Genomic DNA, 10,741 nt, shown 5'->3' on the forward strand with positions numbered 1-10,741 from the left:
CAAACGAGTGGTAATGGGTCATATTTTTGATCCAAAAATATTAAACTAAGAATCCTGATATAATTATTTATTACATCCACAATTTTCTGGAGGAAAAACACTTAAAATCATTTACACGGTCGGAAAGGTAGAGTTATGAAGCGGGCACCACTTACATAATATGGGAGCACTTGAGCTTAAATTTGCTTCATACAAATTGAATGTGGCAGCATAAAAGGGGGTTCTAAGTGAAAACATTTCAATGGACTTGGAGGGAAATTTCAGCATGATGGTTTTAATACGGTCATATCTAGTCCACTAGTCCACCCAAAATTTTGAGATCCTATATTTGAGATGGGGATGGTTGGTACGTTAGAGGGCCCTATTGAAATGAGCACATATTTTTATTAGAAATTAAGACCCTGTTTTTTATGTATGACTCTTAGTTGTATAAAAAGCAAGTACAATTTTAAAATTTAGTTTATTGGGTATTCATTATAAGATATATATATATATATATGTAGATATACTTCATCACTACCTTTTTCAGGTAAAACTTTTAGAATATAATTAAGATTAGTGTACTTGTTGTTGTTGTTGTTGAAGACACATTTTCATGTGGAAGTGGCGATCCTCGTCAAGCTCCCGTATGTAAGCAAGCTTATTCCGGCTTAAAGGACCGATCGCCGCGGGAACAGGTTGGCCATTGGCTATTTAAAGGCGCCAATTACTCGCCTTGTCATAGTGAGCATCATAGGCACTCAGTATTTGTGCAAGAGCCTGTGCCTTCCGACCTCTCACTGAGACTACTCCATATGGAGCATTGCACTATCCGCTCGCTGCTAAGCTTCTCGTCACAGTAATGAACAACACAGATGGGACCTCAATGTTCAATTTTAAATGCTCGTTAGACCATATATGAATATAAGACTACAAAATTGCAACAACTCATACAAATGTTCCTAAAAATAAATCAGGGATTTAATACTACTCAAAAACCGTAAATCCCATAAATTACCAATAACAATTTAATAAGAAGTTGACATTACTATAAAATTAAAAAAAAAAAATCCATAAAAAAATTTCTTTATAATAAAGATCTCAAGCAGGATTTTAATACTACTTAAAAATTGTATGCCTTAAGCTGCTATAACATAATATGTATTTGTCATAAGACATCAAATTAAGCATATGTGAAAGTTGTACATGTAGTGTGATACATGTGAAATATTAAATATGAAAATCAGGTTTAAAGTGAAGCATGTGAATAAAAAAATACAATACATATGAAAATACACGCAGAAACAGAAAGCGCCAGGTCATAAGACAAACAAATGTCGTGTAACAACATCTTACGAGCTTAGCATGCCCACACCCTTTGGTGGTGGATATAAGACTGAAAACAATTAACACAAAAAACAGTTTTTCATAAAAAATTGGTGTTTTTTCGACGTCACTTCCATTAATTAAACCCTTTCTCATTACAAATAATAACAGGATATGGGATACATTTCGGTTTAAACCCATGCGGCAATAAGGTTATAAAAAAGTCTGAATGACAATAGGTGTGTTCACACACTTTACTCTCAGCTACTCAATGACAAAAGTCCCAAAATGTTGCTTATGCTAACGCGGTCTCCTGTTGGAGAGCGATCGATGGCCAATCTTCTTCGGGCACTATTTAAGGCTTTGCGTACACTTTCCAAATGCTGCATCGGCGTAGCCACAACAAACTTCTCCAATCCCATGGCAGCCGGTTGTACGCACCGGACAGACCCGAGTTCTTCTCATTTGCAAGGGCTGCCGCTTCAGTGTACAACACACTGCTCCAACACCCACAAACCAAAGCGTCGTCGTCGTCGCCTTCTGCGTCCTCGTCGTCGGATTATGTGACCCCCCTGACCTCTCCCGTACGGCAATTTACGCAACGGCAGCATTCCAGCCCAAATATTGCCAGGCCAGTGCCGGGAAGTGTATCGTTCTTGCAGTTAAACTGCAACGGACTTCGGTGCAAGATCGTTGAGATTGTGGACTTTATAAGTCGGAAGAGCATATTGGTCGCAGCGATTCAGAGGACAAAGCTGACCAACAATTGCAGCTTCCACAGTTGTCACGGTTACAATGTGCTACGTAAGGATCGCTCAAGGAATGGAGGTGGGGGACTGGCCTTCGTAATACACGATTCCGTGGAATATAGACCTCTCTCGTCTGCGCATAGCACTAGTGACCCCTACATGGAATGCATGGAGATAGCAGTCAAGTCCGGTACTGCCGAGATAGAGCTATATAACGTGTACATACCGCCGGTTGGTAGCTGTGTCCCGATTAGTGGCCAGGCTTACATCCCCGACATAAGTGGGTTGCTATCTGGCTATAGTCGTCTGGTTCTAGGGGACTTTATGGGCATCACACGTCATGGCATTCTCCCTTAGGTAACGACCAGCGTGGCAGAGCAGATTGAAAGCTCAACGTTTTGCACGGTGAATGAGGATGCCACCACTAGGATTACGAGGACGTGCAACAGCTCGCCAGACATCTCCATTGCATCCCCTGATCTCCTGAGTGACGCATCCTGGCAAGCCGTCATCTCTTTGGCGTTAGACTACCTCCCCATAATTCTGACCATCGACCGACCACCCGACTTCATTACCTCTGAGCGCCGGACGTTTATCAATCATAACAAGGCCCATTGGACTGGCTTCAGAGAGTATACCAATTGCCGATTCAGTGAACTGCCACCCCCCTCTAATGTGCTAGTAGCCGAGAGGAAATTCCGAGACATCATTAACGCAGCAGACGCTCGCTTTATACCAGCCGGTCGAATACCCCAAGTGCGGCCCAATTTTCCGGCGCAAGCAGTGGTACTCGCAGATGGGCGTGATGGGATTTGTGCTATGGACCCTGCTAACCCCAGAATCAGCGAGCTGAATCTGGAAATAAACAGGGTAGTCAACTAACATAAGCGGAATTTGTGGGTGGAACACTTGGACCAATGTAACTTAGGCACCGGTGTAGGCAAACTGTGGTCTACTGTTAAGTCACTTTCGAACCCCGGTAGACGGGACGACAGGACCTCAGTCACTTTTGGCGAAATAACTGTGACTGATCCGAAGAGATGCGCCAGGTTGTTCAACCATCAATTTATTGTGCATCCCGAGAGAGACAGGGCAAGGAGGAGAGCCATTCGCCGTGTCTCCGACCCGATGAACAGCCATCACAATTTACCGTGGGCGAAGTTACGAAAGTCATCCGTGGCGCCTAATCATCTAAGGCGTTGGGCCCCGACGGAATCTCTACATTGATGTTGACGAATCTGGATTCACCTGGAGTTGAGTACCTTACCACTGTTTTTGAACACACTTATAGTTCCCGATGTCTGGAAAATGGGCAGAGTGATCCCGCTACTGAAGCCTGGAAAAGACCCGAGTTTGGGGGAGTCGTACAGACCGATCTCCCTTCTCTCACCAGTGGCAAAGACGTGGAAAGCTTGAGGCATTACTCCTTCCGAGCCTCGTAGGAAAATTTCCATTCGCCGAACATCAACATGGATTTCGAAAACTACATAGCACAACAACAGCTTTGCATGCCATCACCGCACACATTTACCGTGGCTTCAATCAGCCCAGGCCTTGTGATAGGACGGTCCTCTCGGCACTGGACCTATAGAAGGCATTCGACACGGTCAGCCATGCCAAATTATTTGAGGACATCGCCAACACGTCCCTCCAGCCAGACCCGAAACGATGGGTCGCGAATTATCTGTGTTGTCGCCAGTCGTTTGTGGAATTTAGGAATAAGAAGTCGAAGCACCGTAGAGTGAAACAGGGAGTTCCCCAAGGTGGTGTGGTATCTCTGGCACTGTTTAACCTCTACCTATCCTCCATTCCACCTCCTCCAGACGGCATAGAGATCGTATCATATGCGGACGATTGTACGATCATGGCATCAGGCCCCCCACCCATTGATAACATCTGCAATAGGTTGAACGTCTACCTCAACGAACTTGCCTCATATTTCGCTGCAAGAAATTTGAAGATATCCGCCACCAAATCTTCAGCCACATAGTTCACTACAAATACGCGTGAGGTGAATAGCTCAGTATTCACCTCACGCGTATTTGTCGATGCAATGGTCGATGGAGAAATTATTACGACCATCAAGTGTCCCAAAATACTTGGCGTCACATTTGACAGTTCTTACACATTCTCCCCACATGTCACATCAATCTGTGATAACGTCAAAAGTAGAAACAAGGTCCTCAGTCACTTGCTGGCAGCACTTGGGGTGCAGACAAAGAAACCTTGTTGACCACGTGGAAAGCAATTGGCCGGTCTGTGGTAAGTTATACAGCGCCAGTGTGGTCTCTTCAACTTTGTGACACGCAGTGGAATAATATTCAGATCTGTCAGAATGCCGCCCTCCGAACTGCGACGGGCTGTCTCCTCAGTTCTCATCTGGACCACCTCCATCAGGAGACAAAGATCCTACCAGTGCGAAGACATAACTACATGCTGTCTAAGCAATACCTTTTGGGCTGTTATCGCAGAGACCATCCAAATCATCTTCTTGTGGATAGATATCCACCGCCCAGAAGCCTTAAGGTAGATCTACATGATCTAGAGCGTGAGGTTCAGCGCTACAAGAGAGAACCTCTAGATCAAGCGGCATATCAAGCAGGTCTAGACACGGTAGCAGATGCGGTAAACGGCTACCGGGTGAATGTTGTCCTTGGAGTACGACCGCCACACATTGCACCTGAAGAAATCGACCTCCCCCGGCACGCCAGAGCGGTTCTGGCTCAATTACGTTCAGGCAGATGCAGCCGCCTCAATTCCTTCAGAGCTAGGATTGATGCCGACGTGCAAGATGTATGTCCCGACTGTAACCAGGGACCGCACGATACACGTCACCTGTTTAACTGCCCGGCCAGACCCACTCGACTCAGACCCAGATCCCTGGCCTGGTGGCCTTTGTCTGCTCTGGATTAACCGTCAGGCTATTCCACGCCATCCTTGTTGGAAGCACAAACATATGCCTTATTTTTAGGAAATGTCCTTAGTGTACTTTATTTGCCTGTGCAGAAAAGCGGAGGAGAGAGTCCAATTTTGGCAGCGATTTTTACTTGTTTTTGTTGTTTTTTACGTGGACAGATGTTTACTTTTCAGAATAATAATGGAAAGGAAGGAAGTTATTTTTGTTCTCGTACAAATTTGTAGTGGCAAAATACGCGAAAAGACAAAATAGTAAAATAAAAAAGTAGATATCTGTGTAAAAATTGCTTTTTTATAACAAAAACTGGCTCGAGAAGGCCCAGAGTATTAAGTGCTTGAGGCTATGTAGCAGACTAACCCTATACCGTCTATACTATTACTGTTGGTTTGTAGCTTTGCAATTGTATATGTTTTATCATTTCTTGTAAATATAAATAAGTATGGCATGCACCTTACATGTAAATAACATTAATGTCCGTGTGTAATTGTGCCCGACACGGGGTAACATGTTGAATGATTTTGTATTGAAATTTTAACATTTTTTTCACAGTCCTTGAAGTCGAGGCGTTCGAGCGATTACTTGGCCCTTGCATGGATCTAATGAAACGCAACATTGACGACTACGAGACCCAATTGATAAAGATCTTTGGCAGCAAGAACAACATCACCGATACACGATAAAAAGTCTGACGCCTAAGAGTGAAAACCAGAAACAAGTACTACACAACCACACAAACACAATGCTGCAAAAACATTGAATTGACATGAAATATTTGCAATGTTTTGGGTCCCAGCATCCAACTAGCCCTTGAACCAAAAATCATTAAGAGATCGATCATTCTTCATCTTCCCTGACATCCCATCATACTGTATAACAACACATCAACTCTGCAGCAAAATCTAAGAAAATATCCAAATATGAAGCCACAAAATAACAAAACTGATAAACACAAATGTTGTAAGCATAATTAATCTAAATGTTTATACTTATTATGGTATAAAGTAACGCATTTACATACACAGACCCACACTTAGTATGTACATATACAAAATGGAAAAGGTATCCATCAATTCTTGTGCAACTGAATTAAAAGTCCCATAAAGAAGCAGAGTAAATTTTATTGAGGTCAATATATAGCCATGTCGTGAGAAACAACAAGCCAAAGGAACGGCAATGGCAATTTATTTTATTAATAAATTTATTTATTTGAAAAAAAAAAAAAACACACGACAGAAATTGACCCATGGACAAATTGAGCATAGTACTGCAATCAAGAGTGGCAATAAAAACATCCGCCCCTTATTCCAACCACTACCCATATTTCTCGTGTTTACTGTACCACTGACTAATTCTTTGTTTTCGACATTCTTCATTCATTTTTTAATTTATTGAATCACTTCACATAGACATTGAAAGTGTTGCATCCGAACTTATTTCATCTTCAGCTTCAAGTGCCATATATACTAGAAAGATGAGGTTCTCTGTTACCAAATTTTTTATTGTTATTATTATTACGATATTCGAAATTTCCCCTTGAAGTTTTGAAAAGTCATTAGTTCTTCGTTTCAAGTTGTTGTTAGTAATTAGCTAATTTTATTATGTACTTTTTTATAAGAGTTTTGTTTTTATTTTTTTTTTGTTACCGACTAACCCATTATGGTTAAGGCGCCCCGCCCCGCCCCGGTAACGTAACCGAGATGATAACGTGTTCGGACCACCAGTGCGGAGGTCGTAGAATCGATTCCCTCTAAAGGCCTTGGTCTGTCGCTACCCCGTGGCATCACATTCGACTACAATTTTCTAAGTGAGTCTGTAAAGGAGTGTAAAGCCACTCTTACCCAACCTAACCAACCCATTATAGTTACTACTTATGGATCGTATTACTATTATTGTGTCTTGGTTGCAGGAAAACTCTAGGCTGGCAAGCGAATGATTCTATTTCCTCATGTGTATTTGTAAAATGTCGATGTCACTTTCTTTTATCAATATAGTACTCTCTCAATAAGATGTTCTTAGTTTTATCTGTTACTAAGAAGGTTCAAAATGTTGTCAATCATTCAATGTAAATGCATGCATGCTTACACCTGCCCATACCCATACCCCCTCACATTTATTTAACCGCTGTTGGCGCGTGGTGGTTTTTGTAGGCGACTTCCGTTTTGTTATCGAGCCAAAGCCTTGAGGGTTTTCTCAAGTACTTTTGATACTTTAAAGCACCCGCGTACTTCATTTCTGTATAATTATCGCAAAAACAAAACAAAACTAAACATACTTATAAATGTTTCAAGATGTTAGATCTAAGATGTTAGCTAGATGTTTTGAGTCATGTTAATATACAAACTTACAAACGTACATACATGCAATGCATTGACACATTAAACTACAACAACACACTGCTACAACAACAACAACGTGGTGCCCATTTTACGTATAGTATGAATGACGTAGAGAAAAAAGACGCACACACACACACACACACTAATACATTGCTCTACCGAATTCTGATCATAGATAAAGGCAACTAGAAAACCACGCAGGCAAACACAACTACATTTAGTGAATATACCTAGATATGTATTTGTAGATATAATGAAGTGCGACATAACGCAAACATTTTATGCATATTTTCACTTTCATAGAAATTTAATTATGGGAACACAGCTAAAAACCTTTAAAAGAAAAACTAAAAAAAAACCAAAACAAACACCCTAGCACAATCATAACAGAACTAACAATATCATTAACTATAAACTTACCTACATACAACATACGTTTAGATAAAAAAAATAATGAGGAGAAGTATCCTATCGACAAGAAGCAAGTCTTTAGCAAAAGCAATATTTTGTTTTGTCTTAGTCATTATCGATCGAATTTTTCGAGAAAAAAATCTGGAGGCTATTTAGAAAAGTCTGTCTTCTTTATTCTTTCCAAATTTTCTACATTATTAGTTTGATTAAATTGGTGTCCTCCACTTGATATGAGCTTACTAACTATACCTTTATCAAAATCAAAAAAAAAAAAAAAAATAAATAAATAAATAAAAAATAAACAAAACACTCACAAAATAGTTATGTTAAGCCCTTGTAATACTACACACATATGTATTAGTGGTTTCAACATCGCATTTAAGAAATGTTGAATAAGACCAGGACATGAAGTTCCCCGTTGATTTTGGGGAAGCCTTCGTAATAAACAGCTAGTGATTGTTACACTCTCCGATACAACAACAAAAAACGATATGGAATAGGAAAATGTAAACAGTCGTGCCCGTTAAGCATTCGCAACAAATGTGTATGTAGTATACTACTCAGATATGTATGTGTGTATCTGATATTTTGTGTTCTTATAGATGCGACAGAATATAAAATTGATTAAATTAATATTTATATTTAAACGTGCATGTTTTAACTTTAAGTAAAATGAAAGAAATAAACTATCGATGGAATTTATTAATTGTATAACAAACAAAAAGAAAAAAATTACAAAAATTATGAAACAAAACACATAGCAAGAAAAGGCTGCTGTCATTCATAGAGAAAAATAATAACTTTGAAATATCGAGAGCAGCCTTATATACAACATATACCTATACACATTTATGTATAATTCAATTAAAAACAAACAAAATATTATAATAAACATGAAAGTGCTGGACATTTTCTACACATTTAAACTTGCAACCACATACATTTACCGCGAAATATACACACCACCATCAACTGCGTACCACATGAAAGTACACAATTGAGCTTGTCATCGTCACTTGATCTAAAAGGTTTTTATAGGTATTACCCCTACAAAAAGGGGGTAAAACGTATTTTTCCATCTGTTTGAAATATCCTCGAAAGACAACAGAAATGGTGTTTGCTGAGGCTCTCTATGAGGTAGTACACCACACACAATCATACACACGAAATGAAAATAGTGTTGTATCCACAAAATCATACTGACTGCAATTTTCTGACTCATTTTTGGTAACTTTTCAATCGACGATTTACCATTTTAGCACAATGGTATTAGCCGTTAATGAAAATTTCTCTAAATTTAATAATGTTGAATTAACATTTAATAGAAACCCTTCACTAAATGCAATAGCTTTACTAAATTTAAACCCTTGCAAACCGTTGGATGGACCGTTTTTAAACCGCCAAGGAACCTATCGCTGTTTATATTACCTATCAATTTTGGTAGTGTCCACTATAGGACATAAATTCATGGAGCAAACTTTCATATTAAAATCAAATCAAATGCATAATAATACAATAAACTTAATCTTAGATAAGCGAAACAGACTACAAAAACTTGTTAATTTAATTGTTGTGTTGTATGTGAAAACCTGTGAAATTATTTAAAAAAGGGAAACAAAAACTAAATAAAATGTATAATAGATTTGTAAGAGCTAGCCATGCATCAATGCCACTTTAATTTAGACAACAAAAAGAGAAAATGGAGGGAGCCACAACACCGTGGTTGTATGTCTAGTCCTAAACAAGAACGACCATAAAGCCAGTTGCCATAAACCACAGTATACTCTGTTCTACCAGTACTTCTCCATATCAACGCCGTGATTGAAACCTGTCCCAACATCGATCGCACAAGCACAGAGCACACACCTAACACAGACACAAACACACCTTGAGAAAATTGTTTAATAAGAGAAAACCAATCTAGAGTTTTAAGGAAGCAGCATTTCGCATTCTAAAAACTTACTATCTACCATAATAATAATATTAGCATTATTCATAAGTAAACGAGGTGCTCGCTTATGACAATGGCGGCGATGATGATCAGATGAAATGAGCTAAATGATTATAAATACAAAAAAAAAAAAAAAAAAAAAAACCTATGTTATTTAAACAATTTAAAAGAGAAGGACAACACTTTAATGTGGAGACGAATAAGCATTGAGTTTCTAAGCAAAAGTAATTATGATGAATTAATACAGATGTAAAAGCAAGAAAAAGTATCGCAATAAAATGACAATTACAAAATGAAATACACAGATATTAGCGGCCGCATTCACAAAACTTGATAAAGCATTAAAAGATTTATTTGACGGTTCTATAAAGGAAATCGGTCAAATAAACCTATTTCAAATCACATTAAGTTTTGTGAGTACGGCAGTAGATTTTTTTATTCAAGCCTATTCATAAAAAATGACACGAGTCCAAATGAAAGGTAAGATGGTAGTATTCAAAGCAACCGAAGTGAGAGAGCATATGTCAAAGAAGTGGACTATTTCCATAGCTACCTTTATTCGAAACCAACTAATGGGTCGTTTATGGATGAGAACTATGACTATAGTTGCGTTGCCAGGAGATAAAACCATGAAATAAAAATTGAAAAAAATTAAATATTGGAAATTTCTTTCAGTTTGACTCAAAATCAGTGTTCTGAACATTCAACTAATAACTAGGTTGTAAACACATGCAATTTAATACAAGAATGGAAATTTCTGTAACAAATTTGAGCATTGGCAAGTCAACTAAAGATGGCTTGCAATCCATAACCGACCCATTACACAAAATGGCAATCTTGATTTAATTAAGAAATTTGTACATTCAATAAAAAATTTTGCTGAAATCGGACCTATAATCAAATTTGTATTATTAATAATCGATTTTGCTATTTTCATTTGCGGCAAGCTAAATACTTCAATTAAAGCGGCTATCAACTTAATAAACCAATTGATTGGAAAACTGTTGACTCTTTCAAAAACACGTTTAATTGACCTAATTAAAATATTTATTGCTATTTCCCCCATAAACAA

General features: G+C 38.6%; 1 protein-coding gene across 7 annotated transcripts in view; it reads left to right on the forward strand.

Annotated features, from left to right (window-relative positions):
* LOC106086141 (cAMP-dependent protein kinase type II regulatory subunit) overlaps window positions 1-9,967 on the forward strand; it is a 73,077-nt gene extending 63,110 nt beyond the window's left edge. For 5 of the 7 annotated variants that reach the window (XM_013250681.2, XM_013250686.2, XM_059370610.1 and 2 more), the window contains one exon: window positions 5,521-9,967. In XM_013250681.2, the coding sequence (XP_013106135.1) occupies window positions 5,521-5,651 (131 nt within the window). In that variant the 3' untranslated portion in view covers window positions 5,652-9,967. The remainder of the gene's footprint in view (window positions 1-5,520) is intronic. The other 2 variants (XR_009398640.1, XR_009398639.1) reach the window with 2 other exon arrangements.
* The last annotated feature ends 774 nt before the right edge of the window (window positions 9,968-10,741 follow it).

The sequence above is a fragment of the Stomoxys calcitrans genome, chromosome 5 (assembly GCF_963082655.1).
Source record: "Stomoxys calcitrans chromosome 5, idStoCalc2.1, whole genome shotgun sequence".
NCBI lineage: Eukaryota > Metazoa > Arthropoda > Insecta > Diptera > Muscidae > Stomoxys > Stomoxys calcitrans.